Source organism: Calliopsis andreniformis, chromosome 2 (genome assembly GCF_051401765.1).
Source record: "Calliopsis andreniformis isolate RMS-2024a chromosome 2, iyCalAndr_principal, whole genome shotgun sequence".
In the NCBI taxonomy this organism is placed as follows: Eukaryota; Metazoa; Arthropoda; class Insecta; order Hymenoptera; family Andrenidae; genus Calliopsis; species Calliopsis andreniformis.
In genome coordinates this window covers 11,697,472-11,716,622 of record NC_135063.1, presented here as the reverse complement: position 1 = coordinate 11,716,622, position 19,151 = coordinate 11,697,472, and the positions used below count along the sequence as shown (strand labels likewise).

General features: G+C 39.0%; 4 protein-coding genes across 6 annotated transcripts; 3 read left to right on the top strand and 1 right to left on the bottom strand.

Annotated features, from left to right (window-relative positions):
• Nucleotides 1–89: 89 nt before the first annotated feature.
• On the top strand, nt 90–3,676 carry LOC143185162 (uncharacterized). The gene is made up of 3 exons (XM_076387923.1): nt 90–223; nt 1,835–2,662; nt 2,990–3,676. Exons 1-3 carry the CDS (start codon nt 151–153, stop codon nt 3,661–3,663), a joined length of 1,575 nt encoding a protein of 524 aa, XP_076244038.1. The 5' UTR covers nt 90–150; the 3' UTR covers nt 3,664–3,676.
• Nucleotides 3,677–7,306: 3,630 nt separating this feature from the next.
• On the top strand, nt 7,307–12,708 carry LOC143188365 (uncharacterized). Its single transcript, XM_076392574.1, has 6 exons — nt 7,307–7,366; nt 7,852–7,953; nt 8,025–8,156; nt 8,223–8,607; nt 8,692–8,871; nt 8,957–12,708. The coding sequence occupies exons 1-6, from the start codon at nt 7,307–7,309 to the stop codon at nt 12,526–12,528; spliced, it is 4,431 nt and encodes a 1,476-aa protein (XP_076248689.1). The 3' UTR covers nt 12,529–12,708.
• LOC143188188 (coiled-coil domain-containing protein 102A) lies at nt 12,543–15,847 on the bottom strand. Of its 3 annotated transcripts, none has more exons than XM_076392302.1 (8): nt 15,565–15,847; nt 15,119–15,467; nt 14,734–15,007; nt 14,429–14,654; nt 14,140–14,349; nt 13,812–14,059; nt 13,628–13,713; nt 12,543–13,562 (listed from the first exon to the last, which is right to left on the bottom strand). In XM_076392302.1, exons 1-8 carry the CDS (start codon nt 15,670–15,672, stop codon nt 13,540–13,542), a joined length of 1,524 nt encoding a protein of 507 aa, XP_076248417.1. In that variant the 5' UTR covers nt 15,673–15,847; the 3' UTR covers nt 12,543–13,539. The 3 variants fall into 3 exon arrangements, with proteins under 3 accessions (XP_076248417.1, XP_076248418.1, XP_076248416.1); XM_076392303.1 differs by having other exon boundaries at nt 14,734–15,004; XM_076392301.1 differs by having other exon boundaries at nt 14,734–15,467.
• A 445-nt stretch (nt 15,848–16,292) lies between these two features.
• Nucleotides 16,293–19,147, top strand: Nelf-b (negative elongation factor B). Its single transcript, XM_076392204.1, has 7 exons — nt 16,293–17,242; nt 17,315–17,482; nt 17,566–17,691; nt 17,776–18,045; nt 18,131–18,415; nt 18,505–18,705; nt 18,778–19,147. Exons 1-7 carry the CDS (start codon nt 16,634–16,636, stop codon nt 18,934–18,936), a joined length of 1,818 nt encoding a protein of 605 aa, XP_076248319.1. The 5' UTR covers nt 16,293–16,633; the 3' UTR covers nt 18,937–19,147.
• The last annotated feature ends 4 nt before the right edge of the window (nt 19,148–19,151 follow it).

Sequence of the window (19,151 nt, the reverse complement as noted above, 5' to 3'; positions counted from 1 at the left end):
CGAGCAACCAGTCGTCTCGGGTCTCGCCTACGTTACGGACCGCGACGAGCCATCCTCTGGATCAGTGATCGTGTGTGACAGTGGCGCCTACCACCGAGGTATGGTTTGTGTGGTTCGGGGAACAGACTGAGTGGACCACAGAGGAAGAAAATGCCGAGAGCTTTTCTGATCACCCATCGTCGATACAACGGGGTCGAGGAGGAGTTCGACGGGGCCGGAAGAGGTACGTTTGCTTTCGTAATTAGACTCTCGAACGACCTCTCGAATATTCGGTGCCAGGATTTTTCACGGCGCTCGACGTGCTAGCTGGATTTTAAAGAGCGAAGAGGTCGTTCTTGATCGTACTATTTTGGTTAAAGCGATGGTCCTTGGGACGAGGTTTTCGTTTGATCGAGGAAACTGTAGGTTTAGTGGGTTCGTGGTCTCTGGTAACGAGAGGCTGTTAGAGATAATGCCGAAGGTCAGCGTCGGAGCTCCCATTAATGGCAACGCGAGTTCGGCGAAATTTCCGCGCGCTCTGGTCCCCTCGAGCGCGAGCCAAGGAAAATTCGCTGGTCGTTGCTTCGTGATTAAGGTGGCACATCGTGGCGGATTCAAGAATAGGAGACGCTAGATGCGTCACGAGGCTCACGCGGCGCATACCGTCGCGATGCCGTCAACCCCTCCAAGCTTTCGTGCAAACGCGACTTCTACACACGTACGCTCAGGAATACGCAGAAAATACGCGGGCAGGAGAGAGAGGGGACCATGGGATAGAGAGAGAGGAAGAGATAGCTACTCTATTTCCGTTCTCCCCAAAAACAGAGCAGGCGGTACTCGCGAAGGTGCTCCTCGAGACGCCTCGATACCGCGGTGTCGTAAATATAAACGTTTGGTCAAGTGTGTTTGGAAAAAATTCGTTTAGCGTGACGAGTAGTCGCGAATTATGCGTTTAGAATGAGAAAATTAGGAGCAAATATGAGTAATTAGATTTGGAATGATGATTAGAATATATCTGCCTCTTGTGAGTTAAACTTTGGGATAAAACAATGGAGAGATCCTTCGTCATGGGTATGTTGAAATCGATATTTTCTTAGAATTTTCTGAGTGGGAATATATGACATTAAATAATTGAATTTTTAATTTTTCAAAGTGATCATGCTTTCTAGAAATAACTAACATTAACTTCTATAGAAGCTGTCTCCTTTGATCGAATGTACACAGATTTTCAATACTTCCGCTAAGCTCTACGCCACCCATTTAAATAATTCCATAGAGATCCTTTATCTATGGGAAGCTAGAGTATCTTCTTTCAATGGTACATAACCAGATATAACAAGAGGTATCAATCGAAACTTCTATCATTCCGATCACGAGGCCCCTGGACGGCCGCCAGAAGCTTCCGAACTGCAGAAACCTTCGTTAACGATGATAAACGATTCCACGTGCCGCAATTTGTCTGTCTCTAAATTTCATTGTAGAACGCGATGCTCCACGACGCTGACGTATCGTTCGAAGTATCATCTCGCGGCTTCGAATATAGACTCCTCGCCTAAGAGGGTGGGAGGACGGAGGAGATTTTATCACCGATTTTAACATTCGCCATATCATTTTCACTGTTGAAATTTTTAGGAATAAACTATGTCCTTGTGGAAGAGTCCCTTTGGAAGAATCCTTTTGAAAGAGAGAACCCATTTTGCTAGACCTTCTGATGAAGCTAACTCCAATAGTGGGGAAACACTTTTTCAAACTCTTCCTAAAGGATATGGCTTACTCCCAAAAGCCTCAAGAATGAAAACTCTATGTCCCTGAACCATGAAAGCCTCAGATCTCTGATTCTCCATGTCTCCCACAGATTTCAGCCCAGAAAGAGGCGTCAGGCTAGCCGACTACAGTGGAAACCACCCGACCTCCGATGGCGCCAGCGAGTGTGGCAGTGAGACTTCGTCAGAGTGTCCAGAGGAACTGTACAACCTGACGAAACTAGCGGAAGTGAGCCTAGCCGCGGCTGCTGGCACCCTAATCCACCCTAGCACCGTGATCTATCGGCCACCCTCGCCAAGGTGCAGCCAGTTCGCTGAGAAATGTGGCAGAACGATAGTTCAGCGATCGAGGCAGTCAGAGCCGCAGTTCCAGGACCACCCGAGGACCCTGGAGGACGAGCAATCCCTAGGCGAGAGGACGAGGCTGTTCTTCGAGAGGATCGAGAGCGAACGAGAGATCCTGCAGAGTCACTCGGAGAGGAGCACAATGCTGGGCGTCCACGTGACCAGCCATGCTCACTCTCGCTTGCAAGAGGAACGACGGAGCCTAGAGGTCTCTGATAACTCGATGGACAAGGGCGAATTGGAACCAGCGCCTGTACCATCGGCTATACCGCAGAGTCGGAGGACCACCTCGACGTCCACGGAGACTTCTAAGTCTGAGGACAGCGAGGACCACGAGTGTCCTGACTGTGGGAAGAAGTATTCCACGTCCTCGAACCTGGCCAGACACAGGCAAACGCACAGGTCTTTGGGGGACAAGAAGGCGAGAAGATGTCCACACTGTGACAAGGTCTACGTCAGCATGCCAGCGTTCAGCATGCACGTGAGGACGCATAACCAGGGGTGCAAGTGCCATTATTGTGGCAAGTGTTTCTCCAGGCCGTGGCTGTTGCAGGGACACATACGCACGCATACAGGTGAGGATGGAGAAAGGGTATTTAGACGTGACTGGTATGGATTTAATTGAAGGGTAGTTATGTAAATGGAGGGTGGAACTAATCCTTTTGGAGTGGGGTGTAGAATTGGAGCGATTGTAAAGCTGAGAGGATTTATTTAACTGAGGAGAAACAAGTCTTGGGGTGTTTGGAGTTGTGTATAGTAGGACTTCATTTACCCGAAGTACCTGGTTTATTCAACATGTGGCGGGAATAATTTATTAGCTGAAAACACTTATGAATCGATGTTCGATTGATATTATAATTCTCTTTTCATCCTCTAATAAAATTCTTTCTCTCTTCCATCAGGTGAGAAACCCTTCAAGTGCACAATCTGCAACAAGGCGTTCGCAGACAAGTCAAACCTGCGAGCTCACATTCAAACGCACTCGAACACCAAACCCCACGTATGTGGTCGTTGCGGGAAGGCGTTCGCGCTGAAGTCGTATCTCTACAAACACGAGGAATCGTCGTGCATGCGAGCACACCATCGATCATCCGGAGAGAAATCGGATAGCAACGATCAGAAACCGACGCCACCGTCAACGAAACCATGCACGAGCCTCTCACCATCGTTGAACAGACTGCAAACGACCCCATGCGTCACAGCATCCCCTACCAGCGTCATAGTCCCGCGGCTGGGCCTGAATCGCGACCAAAGAAACTCGTCTTCAGCGTTCTCCGCGATCATCAGGCACACGAGGATACCGGAAGCGGTGCCTCCGCCATCGAAGCGTTCCTGCAGGGAGAAAACGCCGATCGAAGAACGTGGGAGGAAAACACCAGATAATCTGACCAACGATTCGGACTGTATGTCCAGAATGGTCATCAGAACGTCTGTTATATCTCCTAATCCGGAACACCTTAGTCGCTTTAATAACGATAGCCAAAACTCGGCTAGTAGCTTTGATTTCTCCGATCCTACGAGATCGTCCGCGTTCTCTAGACCTACTACCATGACTCTCAATCTGGCGATCGCGTAGAACTCTGCTTTATTGACTTGTGTCGCGTAGAAGTCTACTTTATCGACTAAATGTTGGAATATCGCAGAGAAATGGTTATTTTTTGGTGAAGAGAGTGTGGTTGTAAAGCAAAACGATATAAGTTAGATGTTAAATACAATGGTGTTTATTTTAGCATTTGCAGGTTACTGTTCTTTTTATTTTAAAGTACGGAAAAATATGGATTTTATTTTGCAGCCAGATATTAAGGCAAAAACTCAAATTTTTCGACAATGTGAAAATTATATCGTTTTGCCTTACAGAAATATTTCCGTTCAGTGTAGATAAAACAGTCAATTTCATAGCACACCAAAGACTACATTATTCCTACGGAGTGTTGAATACGCGTTGGGAGAATTTTCATCTGAACCTGAAGACGAAATGCTAAACCATCGACTCGTAAAGACGTCAAGATGTCATTATTTACTAGTAACTAGTGTCATTCCTGTCAATATTGAAGTAAGTCAGTTAAGTTTTTAGGGGGAGATGTTTGAAATTCTATCGTCCTAGTTAATATGGCGCCTTTCAAGCGACGAACAATCATTTTTATAGAAAATGTAGAATCAGTTTCGGTAACGCAAGTGAGCCCGATCGACAAAGATTACGTGACAAATATTATTCCATACACCTTCCTAATTAGGGACCATCTAGCACATAGTCATAATAACGATAAAACGAATTAACGAGATTCCTAGTGTCGTGCCTTATGAATAATGTTCGTGTAGTTGCACATTCTTTTAAAGACATGTCTCGTGATATGTTAACCCCTTGCCTTATGACGACGAATCATACTCATTAAACAAATTATGTTATGTTTATTCAAATACAGAAATAGTCTTTGAACTTAACCAAAAAAAAAGCATAGAATTTTTGAAAAGTTAATAGCTTGACCTATTCTTAACTATTGTTTCTCTATTTTAATTCATATAACTTACTTTTCTATGAATTAATTCTGATTCGCGCAGCCCAAAAAGAATCGTAAGGCAAGGAGTTAAGGAACAAAAGTAGTCAATTAATCTGGAGTGAAATGCAGTGCCTATATGAGTACTTACCTTAGATTTAGACGAAACGATGTTCTCGAAGCTCTTCCAGGCAGCTAGAAATTCTTTGATCACTGAAGTTAACGTGCACCTAGTCGTGGATCGCCAACGAACACCAATCGAATCATAGATACTTATATTTATAATTGAATCACTGTCCACGCGAGAAATCACACTTTCGAGCACTTTATTTTAGAAAATCGCGATTCAAACTACAGTCGAACTGCTTCCTCGATTGGAAACTCTCCACTACGGTGGTCAAATTCACAAGTTGGGCGGAAGTGAAGTAAAGTGACGGAAGTTGCGTATTCAGTAAAATGAAGTACTGAATGACGACCAAAGTGGCCGTTTAAACGACAACGACGTGGATAACTGTATTTTCGGGTGTCATATTTGCTGTAAAACGTACGTCTAAGAAAATAGTTTTATATTTTAAGGCATTAAAACGCGTTTCTAAATGCGAACGCGTATCGTCTGTGATTCGAAGTTACGCGAACAAAATCGGCTGCCATGCGCAGCTCGTCAGCCCTCTAGTGGCTGCTTGTACAATTAAGAATTTCTTTTCTTCGTTTACGATCTGTTACCGACCACTGGTAAAGATCCGAGTGTAAACTAGTCCAATCCGTTTCGCTGTTCTAAAGCGCAACCTGCGAATTTCTGTTAGTCGCGTACTAAACCACTTATTTCTAAGTCAGTTTTTCAGTGACTTTAAATGGTCTTCCAAAGAATCAATTAGCTTTTGAAAGAATTGTGTACTCCTTCAGCTTGGTATAGAGACCCTCAAAAACGTTATGGTTGCGCAGAAATTCGAACAGCGACGGTTATAATAAAGGTTTCACGTAGTTTATCAATTCTTTCGTCAGAGTAAAGTCGTACATTAGAAGATGTGTTTTGAGTTAACCTGGAGCGAGGGCGTACTCTTATGTGCGCGTGTCCTAGTCACCGATCTATAGATCGAACATAGGGATCCCGAGATGTAATATGACATGTATAGTCGTGTGAGTAACACGTTGTAAATAGCATTCCCTTACATTACGTATTAGTACTTAGAATTAGTCCTTTTGATTAGCACAGTTTAATATGACTGTTGTTTTACCGTATGTAACGTGCCATTTGTACACCAGAGTGCCTAAGAACCATTTTACCAATCTTTTTCTACGAATTGTAAAAATCTTGTCTATTACAACGAAAAAATATACATATCGCTACACGCACATATCGATGTTCAAAATTCTATTCTCTGTTCACCATTTCTTTTGTCAGAGTTGACTCCTTAACTACATAGTATACAGTTTTTTATACAAATCTTAAGGTAATGTTAATATTATTTATCTTTACACATTTTTCAGAAAACTATAAAAAAGAAATTTATGAATCCCAAATTCTATTTGCAGCTATATTGGATCATCCCTTTATTTAAAGAGGGCTATAATATATTTTGCAAAGTGATTGGATCGTTTTGGATAGTCCATGAAACCTCGATGTGAAGCAAGTATTGTTTATATTTAAGATATTTATTTAAATATCTCGGAAAAGAAGAATTTATACGATCTTTCATCCTTAGGAAGAGAAGAAAAGTACTGAATTGAGGGTACTGCTTTTGGTGTCACCCTGTAGTATTACTATACAATAGTAGCTTCTGTTATGAATTTATTCTATTCGGCCCATATTTCCAATCATCGTACAACCCGATTCTAGATCTAGAGTTACGACACGCGAATTTGCATAAAAGACTCCGTTGAAATCCCCATTGGTTTTACTCATTGATCTAATTAGAGAATCGATGAACCGTACGACGATAGTTAAATAGAAACTCGAAGCAGAACAAACAACGACTTTGCTGTATTTACCAATTGGCATCCATAATAATTAGGGCAACGAAGGGGAGAGCATCTATCTTAGTCAGCCGATGATGATGGCCGCATAAGCTGACTTTAGGCGATATCGTTCACGATTAGAAAGATATTTGCGTCTCAGAAAGTGAAATGGTATAGGAACACTGATTATTCTTATCCAAAACTATTTTCAATAGTACGTCATTGGGAACGACAGCAAGAAAATAGCTAACATCCACGAATGAAGAAATGAGAAACAGAGAAAATATCTACCTAATACAATAATGAATTATCAAATGTATGATTAATTGTTTTGAGTAGTCTATTCAAAGATTTGCGCTAACTCTCCCACGCGTGTCTCCTCATATCTCAAAAAATGTAATTCGCTCTTCTTTCACCTCCATTTCTGCTTAGATATTTTATTCCGAAGACGTTCAGAGACACGTCCCGGTAATATGATCAGAACATCGCGAGACAACGCGCGATAACGTAACACTTACAACAGTGCAGACGCACTTACATCACGATTTACATACCCGCGCTTCTCAGAATTTCTCCTATCAAATCGTCGCTTCCCCTTCCTCGCTTTAATCCAAATCCACGTACATCTTCATCACTTCGCAAAATCGAGCACAAGCCAAAGAAGAGGAAGAAGGGTCGACGAGGTGGGAGTCGGGAGATTGACTAAGCAGGATCATCGGCGAACTGAAGCAAACAGTCACAGAGAGGATCCCAAAGCAGGCTCGAGCCATGCGGCTGATCCTTGCCATCTTGATCTTCTCCGCGGGAACGACGTTTTCTCAGTACTATGTGAGTTGTCTTCCTCTTGTTACAATTTTTATTGATATAACGATTTGCTAAAGGAATCCTGAGATGTTCCAGACTGTGCAAGACCTGTTACGTTTATCTGAAGAGTGTTATGGATATGGAACAGTCCCAAATTGTGTTTATGTTTAACTATACTGTATCAATGATGAACGGTTTAATTTATTTATACGAGTAATCTACACTGTTGATCGATTCGCTTGCTTTCTCTCCATTCTCGTGTTACTAGCTAAATTTATGAATACATTCAAACGAAGTGTTAGTGATTAGAGCCACTTGGGAGAAAGATTTGAAGATCAAAGTTCGTGAGATAAGTCGATAGGAAATAGCTCAGCCCATTCTTAATTCTTCCGTTTCAATTTTTCCTTTGTTTTCTTCTTTTTGTGGAATATGTATTATCAATTTGTAATTTTACTTAAGAAGATCTTAATTTTCTGCAAGAAATACAATGGTTAATGATTTGCTCGCAGGAGAAAACGCGCTTTGACCGCTCCATTCAGGATGATTTCAAGTCTTCTGCTGCTAGTAAACATTCAACAGAGAAACAATTAATATTCACTGACTATGACACGGTAATACATATAAAATCTTCTTATAAAAATTATACAAAATTCAATCTTGTATTTTGAATTCTTCTTTACAGCGATTTAGAGCGTACAAAAGCAAAAAAGAAAACGATTGTTACTTGGAGAAATTGACAGAATATACCGGTGCAGAAAATAAATTTCGCACACAAGTACTTTATGCACCTGTTGAAGCTTTAACAAAATTAGAAGTATGTTGCCATGAAACATTATTTAAATTAATATTAACTTCTATATAATAAATGACTTTCTAACAGGCATGGCGAATGGCTGGAGGAAGAATAGTTGATTTTTGTCGGGGGCACAAAATTCTTTTGCTACAAAGTAACATACCAATAGTTGACCAAACAGTAGACCCCTTTTTTAATGTAATTCCACAAGATGAAAACGATATCGTAATAAGAAGAGTAGCTGACGTAGTACTGACACCTCTGATAAGTCGAGCCAAAAGAGAAATCGCACTTGAAGAACGAGAAAAAATTAACGAAAATATTAAACGAACTCGTTCACGACGTCAAGCGCAGCAACCTCGAGGAAGATTTCGTGGACAGACACAGTCTCAGTACTTAAATACTGGCAATGATCAAAAAGAAGGTAAAGCCGAAGCTGAAGCTACCCAACAGTCTTCCCGCGCGGTTGTCAGTGAGTATATAAAAAGATGTATCCATTACTGAGTTGTTTTTTAATTTGAGCGCAAAAGAAGGAATTTAAACATGAATACCTCAGGTGGAAGTCGCGGTATGGGTCAAGCGCAGAGTATGTCGATGGGAAGCATTGGATGTGAAGATTGCCCTAAATATACAATCGAGGGTTCTCCAGATAGATATGTCCAAGTTCCAAGCACGAATACTGGTGCTAGGTACCCTGAAGCTACTCCTCCGAGAACTGAAGGCGGAATTTATACAGGTACGATGACACTAGTAGGAGATAAAGTGCTAGAAGGCATAATTTAATAAACCCACTAGTCGAACCTCTATCGGTATTCTTCCAGGAACTGGTGGAATTAATACATATCCCAACATTTTTCCTTCAAATGGGCAACCAGGAGGTACTATGGTTCATCCTGGTAGAATTGCTCCGGGAACTCCACAAGGTACACCTTATTCAAATGGTGTACGACCGGGTACTGTTGTAACAGATGGAGGAAAGGTTTACCCAGGTTCGTTTATACCGAGTGGTGGTGTAATACCAGGTAGTGGAACAATTAGAGAAGGTGTATCTTACCAAGGTGGTGAGATACCGAGAACTACTGCAGCTAGAGATGGTGCAACTTATACTGGTGGTGGACCTGGGACGATTGGAGATGGTGTAACTTATACAGGAGGTGTACCTGGTACTGCAACTGGGCGTGGTGTAATGTATCCAGGCAGTGTACCTGGTACCAGAACTGAAGGTGGTGTAATGTATCCTGGCAGTGCACCTGGTACTACAACTGGAGGTGGTGCAGTGTATCCTGGCAGTGCACCTGGTACCAGAACTGAAGGTGGTGTAATGTATCCTGGCAGTGTACCTGGTACTACAACTGGAGGTGGTGTAGTGTATCCTGGCAGTGTACCTGGTACCAGAACTGATGGTGGTGTAATGTATCCTGGAAGTGTACCTGGTACTACAACTGGAGGTGGTGTAGTGTATCCTGGCAGTGTACCTGGTACTAGAACCGAAGGTGGTACAATTTATCCTGGCAGTGTACCTGGTACTACAACTGGAGGTGGTGTACTGTATCCTGGAGGTGTACCTGGCACTACAACTGGTGGAGGTGTAATGTATCCAGGCAGTGTACCTAGTACCAGAACTGAAGGTGGTGTAATGTATCCTGGCAGTGCACCTGGTACTACAACTGGAGGTGGTGCAGTGTATCCTGGCAGTGTACCCGGTACCAGAACTGAAGGTGGTGTAGTGTATCCTGGCAGTGTACCTGGTACTAGAACCGAAGGTGGTACAATTTATCCTGGCAGTGTACCTGGTACTACAACTGGAGGTAGTGTATTATATCCTGGAGGTGTACCTGGCACTACAACTGGCGGAGGTGTAGTGTATCCTGGCAATGTACTTGTCCCTACAACTGGAGGTGGTGCAGTATATCCTGGCAGTGCTCCAGGCCCTACAAGCGGAGGTGGTGTAATTTATCCTGGCAATGTACCAGGCCCTACAACTGGAGGTGGTGTAATTTATCCTGGCGGTATTGCACCAGATAGTAAAACAGGAACACCGGGAATGAGAGTTACGTATCCTGGTACAGTTGTACCAGGGTCTTTACCTGCTGGTATTCCAGAGGGAACCACGACAGGTGGTCAAGGTATTAATTACCCTAGTGGAGTTCCTCCTCCAGTTAATCAGATGAGAGAAACTGTACAATATCCAGGGAGAATAGTGCCTGGATCAACAATTCCTCAAGGAGCACCTGGTACCATACCAACAGGAACTGGTACTTACCCTGGAAGTGTGATACCAGGAACGACAGGACATATCGTAACGGAGGATCGTACGAATTACCGTGGAGGTTATCCTACAGGACCTGATGGTACAGTGTTATATCCAGGAGGACACCTTCCAGGGACTAGGGGTCCAGGTACTCCCATTATTCAAACAGGGTCTGATAATACTCAGAGAATTGGGAGCGATCAATCGGGAGTATCATACCCTCACGATATAAGATATCCCGGTGGGACTGTGATTCAACAGCCTGGTTCGGCAGTAATTCCTCCAGATTATTCATTACAAGGCCAGTATCCTGGTGCTGTAACATGGCAGGGCCAACAAGGTCAAACCATTCCAGATGTGACAAGAGGTGGAATTACACAAGGAACTGGGCAATATCCAAGTAGTCAAACTGTAGGACAACAATATCCTGGAGTAGAACAATATCCAAATGGAATGGGATTCCCCAGAGGCACGGGCGAAGTATCTCAGTATTATCAACAAACTGGTGGTGGCCCATCTAAAGAAGATGAGAACTCTGATTCTCAAGCATCCAGCTCTGTGAAGCAAACTGATTCAGGTACTCAAGCAAGCGCATCAGCTCAAGGAAAATATGCACAAGGTACAGCTCAATCTCAGGTAACAGGTACATACACTGGGTCTGGGTCATTCTCAGCTCAGGCTGGTAGCAGTGATGCTAATAAAAGTGCTCAAACTGAAGTCAGTGGCGGCAAAGAAGGCGCTACAAGTAATGCTCAAGGAACAGGTGGTTATGGAAAAAGCCAAACACAGGTTCAATTAGATTCAGAGTCTGGGGCTACATCAACGGGTGCGCAGACTAGCGGTTGGAATCATGGTACAAATTCTCAAGTGCAAGCAAGCTCGAGAGGTGGAATGGCAGATGCCCAGGCAAACGGCGAAGGAAGTACTTCAAGCCAGGCGCAAATTGGTTTCCAACCATATCTTAAGACTGATGAAAAGGTTGAAAGACATGCAAAACCTTTCCGCGGAGGTGGACAAGCCTCTGCTCAAAGCGGCACGTTTAGAGGACAATCTCAGTCTCAATTGGAAGGATCCTTCCAATATGGAATTACTTATAACGGTGCTGCACAAGCGGGATCAGGTTCTGGCGCAGCGACTTCTAGAAAACCTTTCAATTTTAATATCACGGACACAGAACTGTTTAAACCGTTCAAACCATACAACCCACAGGTGTCAAAGGAAAATAAAGGCGAAGCAACAAATACATCTGATATTGATTATGAGTACAACCAAGACAAAGCTCAGCAAGGCTTACAAACGAGTTCGAGTTCCCGAAAAACTGTTATTACCAATGCAACGAAAGAAAATTCTCAGAGCAGAGATATTAAACAGAATCACTCCGCTGAGAAGTCACAAGTAGATGATACTGTTTACGATTACGAAGAGGAATATGATGGAGAAGATTATGATGCTTCACAGATGCAAACTTCCATGAATGCAAAACTTCCTAAAGCTCATGTTATGGAGAAGAATAATAGTGACTATCAATCACAGACGATACATATTGCGACTGGAAATAAATACGACGTCCATGTGAATCAAAATTCTAACACAGCACAATCTGGTGACGTGATTCAGCCAGGAGAGTCGTTATCTGGATATACAGTACCACCTGGCTTCCGCGGTAGAGTAAAATCTGTGGCTGGTGAAGAAACTATATCTCATGGAGATGGAAAATCTCAATCTCAAACAGTTTCCTTGATTCCCCAGGAATCATATCACGAAAATAGATCACCAGTCTCTGAAACAAGGTCCCTTAAAACCAATCATGAGAGATTAACCGACAATCATGTTTCTTACAAGGAAAAGCCTCACAGAAATAACTTCCACCGAGTCCGAAACCAACAATTTTCCACTGACTATTCTAAGTCTACTACTAGTGTTCCAATAAAACAAAGTTACTATACAGTAACAAACAGTTTTGCTGGTAAAATGGATGACAACAGAAATCCAAGAAAATATGAACATCGCTATTATACTAAGAGTTCTACTTGTGGGTATTTCACATTCTCTTGCAATATCGTATACGGTTCTAATGGTAGAACGAAAATCTGTAAACCTAAATTGCCGACGCATCCTGATGGTACACCTATGAAATGTTAGGTATATATTCCATATTCCTCTTCATTTTATTTTCATACATTACTCCATAATTTACTAATATTAGATATATTTTTTATTACAATTTAGACTGTCCTTTCTTATTTTTTGCATTAATTACAAACACAAATATTTATGATCGTTCCCACACTTTATGAGTATATATCATACTTCTATTGTCTTTCGCACATATACATACTATATCATTTGTATTGAGGTAATTGCACTGAATGTAGATCATATCGATTTAATAATGCTACATTAGTTTAGTATTTCACCATTTTTACCAATAAAACACGTATTAAACAAATAAAAAGTTTTGTTCTCTATTTTCCTTCAATCGTACGTTACATCAAGTGATAAATATATATCGAATCTTTCTTTTAATCTATTATAGACAAATGCAAATTTAAATAATAGCTCCACTTAGAAGTATTATAATAATTACTACATAACATAGATAGATACACGCGTAAGTGTTTTACTTAGTTTACAAGTATTTGTGACAATGTGGAACTTGTAATTATAAATATCAGGTATCATAGATGGTACAGTTTGGTACTCATCATCTAATTTCACCAGTCTTTAGGTAAGAGGCAAAATGTGTAATTACATGTACGTAATTTAAATATATACAGTATTTATATACATGCAATAAAAGTATTTAAAAAATAATACATCGGAATGTGAGCTTTTTACAAATATCCACAAAAAATATTCAAAATAAAAAAATATAAATATATACAATAAAAAAAGAATGATACAAAACCTATATCTTTAAAAATTTAAAATAGTACAATACTGAAATAGGCAGTGATTTTCCATTGTTCAAGCTCACCCAAGCAATAAATTAATCTCGCCCACATTGTTAATGTCCTGCACAATTAAAAAGTATTGTTGAATCGACTGGTGCGTATATTTTGAAGAATTTCGGGAGAAGCTACTGTTTCGCGCTCCAAATCTCATGCTCGACTCTCACATAAAGTATGACATAATTATTGAAATTAGCGAATACTAGGCTTGTTGCGAATCGTAATCTGCAATAATATTAATGAGATATTCACTATAAAACCATGATATAGAATGCAATATTAAAACTTACCATCTGATAATTTGTTATCGTTTGTCACATGTAATTTTTCATTTATATGTTCTCCCATTCCTACATCAACTGCATACGAATCAGTGCTAATAATAAAGTAATTATCGATATTGTAGTCTACAATTTCATTGATGAAATAGAGGCATAAATCAGAGTATTAATGAATAATTGAGTTACCATTTACCTGTTTCGGAAATGCTCCAACTGTACATTAGCAGATTCTAATTGTTCTAAAAGATCCTCATTCGCCCTTTGCAATTTACGAACGCTATTAGTTGCAGCGTCTACCTCGTCCTGAGCTGCAGCCAATTCTCTCTTCAATTCCTCTACCCTTCCTCTTACTCTTTTTACTTCTGCTTCATATTGTTCTGATCTTCTTATTGCATGCGAAAGTTCTGTTGTTTTTTCCTCCAAAGATTTTTTTAGTATTGTCTAATTTTTAAATGTTATATGATGAATATAAACTATATAAAAATATTTTATATTTATATTAAAAGAAGAAATCTACAAACCATATTTCTAACTAAAAATTCTTGTTGCAACTGTCTTGTATCGCTATCAGTTGTAGAAACTGGACGCGATCGTCGAGATTCTATTCTTTCTTGTAAATCACGTATTTCATTTCGAAGTTGCTTATTTTCTCGTTCTAGAGAAATCTTTTCTGTTTCTAAACGTTCTCGTTTCCCCCACTCTGCAGCATTTTCTGCTTGAAGCTTTTCTAACTGAAATTACATAATTAACAGTAAATAAACGAATAGTATTATGTATATTTTTAATAAATTTATGCAGCAATAAAGTTACTTCAGCTCTAAGTTCGGATAGACGACGGTTCATTCCTTCTCTGCTTGAGGCTTCGTCAATTAAATCAGCTTGTGCATCGCTAAGCTCAATATGAAACCGATCTTTTAATTCAAGTAGATGTTTCATAGCCTGAGCTTTATTTTCTTGTAATTCTTCACACTGTTTTCTTAATTGTATTACTTCTGCTTTCAACTTTTCCATACCACGATGTAAAGAATTTTTCTCTCTAGCAAAAAAATTTTAAATTAAGTATATAGATATATTTATATTATCACAAGTAAAATAATGCTGTCTTATATGCTTACTCTCTTTCTGTAGAAATAGTTTTTGTTGCTTCATCTAACTTATGCTGAAGTATTAATATTTTTTGTAAACAGGATTCATCATCACATGGCTGAGACAAAGACTGGTGCTTTTCTACGTTATCTTCTATAGAACTAGAATCTGCAACTAATCTTGCAATATCCTTATCCAATGAATTAATAGAACCCTCTTTGTATAATTCTACAGCATGTTTTGGCACTGCACCTTGCAACACATACTCTTCAATATCTCTATCTGGTAACATATTATGACCTGCTAAGCAAACACCAGACTCATCAAGAGCTTTGCACGTAAGTAAATCCTTTTGAGAATTTAAGCTCTCACTACGTTCCACATTATTATAAAACTTTAAAAGTTCTTCCACACCTAATGTACTTTTTAGCTGTGGATCTGATTCCAAAACTGTGAAAATCTGTTGGTCAAATTGTCCAGCATGTTTCAATAATATCATATGTATCTTTTCCATTTCCTTTTTCAACTGTTCATTCTGTAATTCAAGCTCCTGGCATTCGTGTTTATAACTATTTCCATCTTTTACTGCAATTTCTAGCTTTGCTCTAAGCATCTTTGCCTCCTCCCTTGCCATATTCCTTTCATTACGTACTTTACTCCACTTCTCTCGCCAATTAGCAGTACAATCAGACCACCACTTCATGGTCTTTTCCATTTGAGCTGCTCGTGCTCGTGCTTCCTCAAGTTCTCTTTGTCGTAAAGCCTACAGATATCATGCTTGTCAATTAAATGTCAAAAAAAATGATAAACATATTTCTGAGTAGATACAATGAATGAAATAGAAAAAAAGAAACACTTACCTCTTTGGTTTCCCACTCGCTATCCACATAGCGTGACGAAGATGGTACGCTAACATCGTCTCTCATGTATCGCCGCGAAGATGTTCCACTAGTTGTTGACTGTGCCATAGCGAATGAATATGTAACCTATAATGCTATCTTGTTTTGACGAAACAGCTACAGCTCAGTAACACTTCAATCTCGTTTCATTCGCAAAATCACTCTATAAATTTATATATAATTCGATTCCAGTATCCTATTTACAGTTTTATTTGTATCATATTCAAAATAGTTGCAATCTAAATACAGATTCTCTGTAATTTTAATCTGCAAACATCACACATACTCATCTGATGCTGCATTCTTATTACACAATACAGGGTGTTCCACGTAAACACAACTCGGTCATAACATTAAAATAATACAAGTAAAAAAAACTACATTTAAAAAAATTAAATGCTTTAAAGTGATATATCACGTCGTACACGTATTTTTTTTTAGATAGACTTCAAGGCCGCTACTATATTTTTTCTCTTAACATTGTGACTTGGACCAATTTGCATAGGACACCCTGTATAGAGTATACGTACAGACGTTTACGTACATGTATATGATATGCTTACGCGACTTTGAGAGGGAGAACATGTACCACGCTTATTTACTTTTGTATTGTAGTGGTGTACGAACTGAATATGAAGTTACTTTTTAAAAGGAAAGTATTGTTAAACAAACAGTTTTTACAGTAATAAACAAAAAAATATAGCTAAAATTTGAACAAGTTATATATATACATATATACTCATGTATGTATACACGTGTATAAGATTCAATAAACACATTCATTCATTCTTTGCATAGTAGAATATGTAGCAATTGCCAATAGTTTCAACAACGTAAAATTATACATATACAATCAGTCAGTGATATCAAGTGTTTGGAGGAACGAATAAGTCACGTTTATTAATGGATAACTCCCTGAGAAAATGAAAAACATCTGGCAAAGGCTTGTGTTATAACCATAATTTTTGTACAACATAGTGGTGTAAATACATATTTTATTCATGAATAAAAGGATTGTGTAAGAATCGTAATGAATCCTGTAAAAAATAACTGTGAGACTGGAAGTGGTTTAGAGGATCTTGGAATACCTGGGCAAGTATTCTTAAGAGATGCTCTAACAAGTTGTACAGATCCATTGAAAGCGATTGAAGAATTTCAACTGGAAAATGGCATTTTATTGCCATCCTTACGGCCTATGTTACCTCTACTTGATCTTCATGGGGTAAGAAGGTTGGATTTTCATGCGTCTGTTCTTGAAGAATTAAGAGAAAAGCTTATAAAAAGGATAAATGAAATTGGAACAGAAAGAGCAGATAAAGGTTCAACTGGAGACAGAAGGCTGAAGGAACTATTGTCAAAAAGTTTTCCAGCTGTTAGAGTCTCTGCATTAAGGCCTGTTGTCATGTGTATTTTAAGAAATACACCTCATATTGAAGATAAGTATCTGCGAGTGCTTGTTAGAGAAAAGGAATTGTATAATGATGCAGACACAGAAGTTAAACGACAAATCTGGAAGGATAATCAGAGTCTGTTTGGGGATGAAGTTTCTCCATTATTTAGTAGATATATTATTGAAAAGGAGCAAATTCTTTTTGATCATAGGAACTTAAATAGCCTATTTTTTATGCCATCTCCCAAGGTATATTTTAATTAAATAATTTTTTGGATAGAAATTTGAATCATTTTAAAATTATATGATGTACATATTTAGGTGAGGAGACAAGGTGAAGTAGTGCAAAAACTGGCTCATATGATTGGACATAGTGTAAAATTATATGATATGGTACTACAGTTTTTAAGAACTCTATTTTTACGGACAAAGAATATACATTATTGTACATTAAGAGCTGAATTATTAATGGCCTTACATGATTTAGAGGTAAGCAAATCATATGTTATACATGTAATATTTTACAGAGGAGTAATCTAACATTAGACAAATAAATATTTATTAATATTTAGGTACAAGATATTATTTCAGTTGATCCATGTCATAAATTTACTTGGTGCCTCGATGCATGTATTAGAGAAAAAAATGTTGATATTAAAAGATCTCGTGAATTGCAAGGTTTCCTAGATAGCATTAAGGTATGAAATAAACTATTTTTTTATTTAATTATATTTCCAACTTTTCAATGAAAGAAAAGTGAGTTAACTTATAGTTTTTTACAGAGAGGACAAGAACAAGTACTAGGAGACTTGAGCATGACATTATGTGACCCATATGCAGTGAATTTCCTTGCTAGTAGTGCCATCAAAATTGCACTTCACTTAATAAATGGGGAGGCACTGCCTAGAGAGAATGCAGTTCTTGTGTTGTTACTCAGAATGCTTGCATTAGGCTTATCTGCCTGGCAAATGATTGATTCTCAAGATTTCAAGGAACCAAAATTAGATAGTCAAGTTGTTACAAAGTTTTTACCAGCACTTATGTCTTTAATGGTATGTTAATTCAATATTGACCTTAATTCGAATAAGTAACTTTGTACGCGGTGAAATTAATAGAATAAGTAATCCATTTTTTCAGGTGGATGACCAAATAAGACAATTAAACTGTAAGCTTCCACCTGATGAAAGGGAGAGCGCGATCGCTATAATAGAACATTCCGGTCCACCTCCTGATGCATGTCAAGCATATGCTCAACTGTCAGGAGTAGCTGCAGTTTTGTCTATGTATTATGCATTGCATGTAGGAGGAGGTGGAGGAGTAGGAAGAGGAAGAGGTGATGCTCGAGGACTAATGAGAGTATTGGCTACTTTACCGAATTGTCAAGCGCAACGTGCATTTGAAGATCCCTTTTTACATACTTTGGTAAAGTCACATAATTCTAAACTTCAAGTATAAGTGAACATTAATCATAATTATGTAATGACAAATTAATTTTTATGTGTTCCTTACAGGTGTCCCTCTTAATATTAAATATGGCTGATGAATTTTCTAACGAATCATTCTGTACAGTCATATTTGATGAGTTTTTTTTGGCTGGCCTCGGAAGAGACAATGTTACACGTCATTTACTGAAACTACTTTGGTATATCCATCCAAAGTTGCCACCAACTCGTCTACATACACTCATGAAAGCACTTCAACCAACTAGTCAGGTATTGATAGATTATACGTAATAATATACAAAAATATTGCATATACTCTATTTGTATTCATTATTGTTTCAGCATAATGAAGCTGTGCATAATCTTTATGAAGCTTTACGTGAGAAAATTGGAAATCGTTCAACAGAGGACCAATTAGCAACAGCAGCACAAGTGGATACATTAGGACTTGATTGTCCACCTTCACCTCTTACTGGTGTACCTACACCATCTCCATTGTAAAGATCACAGGATACGGGTTTCTAATATTTTAAACTATCAAAAAATTATGAACTCATAATTTTAAATGTAGTATTTTCTATTTTGTACATTTTTTTATCTTATCTGAATTACAAACACAAAGATTGATAAAGATGTAATTTCATATAAAAATCAACAATTTCAAAAAATATGTATTTTTTACTTTTATTTTTCTTATATTAATCATGAAATATAAA

Bases quoted from the DNA above. Each gene is read 5' to 3' on its own strand.
- LOC143185162 (XM_076387923.1), top strand. From the start codon at position 151: ATGCCGAGAGCTTTTCTGATCACCCATCGTCGATACAACGGGGTCGAG. The intron at 224-1,834 runs GTACGTTTGCTT...TGTCTCCCACAG, and splicing joins GTTCGACGGGGCCGGAAGAG to ATTTCAGCCCAGAAAGAGGC. The intron at 2,663-2,989 runs GTGAGGATGGAG...CTCTTCCATCAG, and splicing joins ACACATACGCACGCATACAG to GTGAGAAACCCTTCAAGTGC.
- LOC143188365 (XM_076392574.1), top strand. From the start codon at position 7,307: ATGCGGCTGATCCTTGCCATCTTGATCTTCTCCGCGGGAACGACGTTT. The intron at 8,157-8,222 runs GTATGTTGCCAT...ACTTTCTAACAG, and splicing joins AAGCTTTAACAAAATTAGAA to GCATGGCGAATGGCTGGAGG. The intron at 8,608-8,691 runs GTGAGTATATAA...TGAATACCTCAG, and splicing joins GTCTTCCCGCGCGGTTGTCA to GTGGAAGTCGCGGTATGGGT.
- LOC143188188 (XM_076392301.1), bottom strand. From the start codon at position 15,672: ATGGCACAGTCAACAACTAGTGGAACATCTTCGCGGCGATACATGAGA. The intron at 15,468-15,564 runs GTAAGTGTTTCT...TGATATCTGTAG, and splicing joins GCGAGTGGGAAACCAAAGAG to GCTTTACGACAAAGAGAACT. The intron at 14,060-14,139 runs GTTTGTAGATTT...TTTAAAAATTAG, and splicing joins AATTTTTAGTTAGAAATATG to ACAATACTAAAAAAATCTTT.
- Nelf-b (XM_076392204.1), top strand. From the start codon at position 16,634: ATGAATCCTGTAAAAAATAACTGTGAGACTGGAAGTGGTTTAGAGGAT. The intron at 17,692-17,775 runs GTATGAAATAAA...AGTTTTTTACAG, and splicing joins GTTTCCTAGATAGCATTAAG to AGAGGACAAGAACAAGTACT. The intron at 18,416-18,504 runs GTAAAGTCACAT...TGTTCCTTACAG, and splicing joins ATCCCTTTTTACATACTTTG to GTGTCCCTCTTAATATTAAA.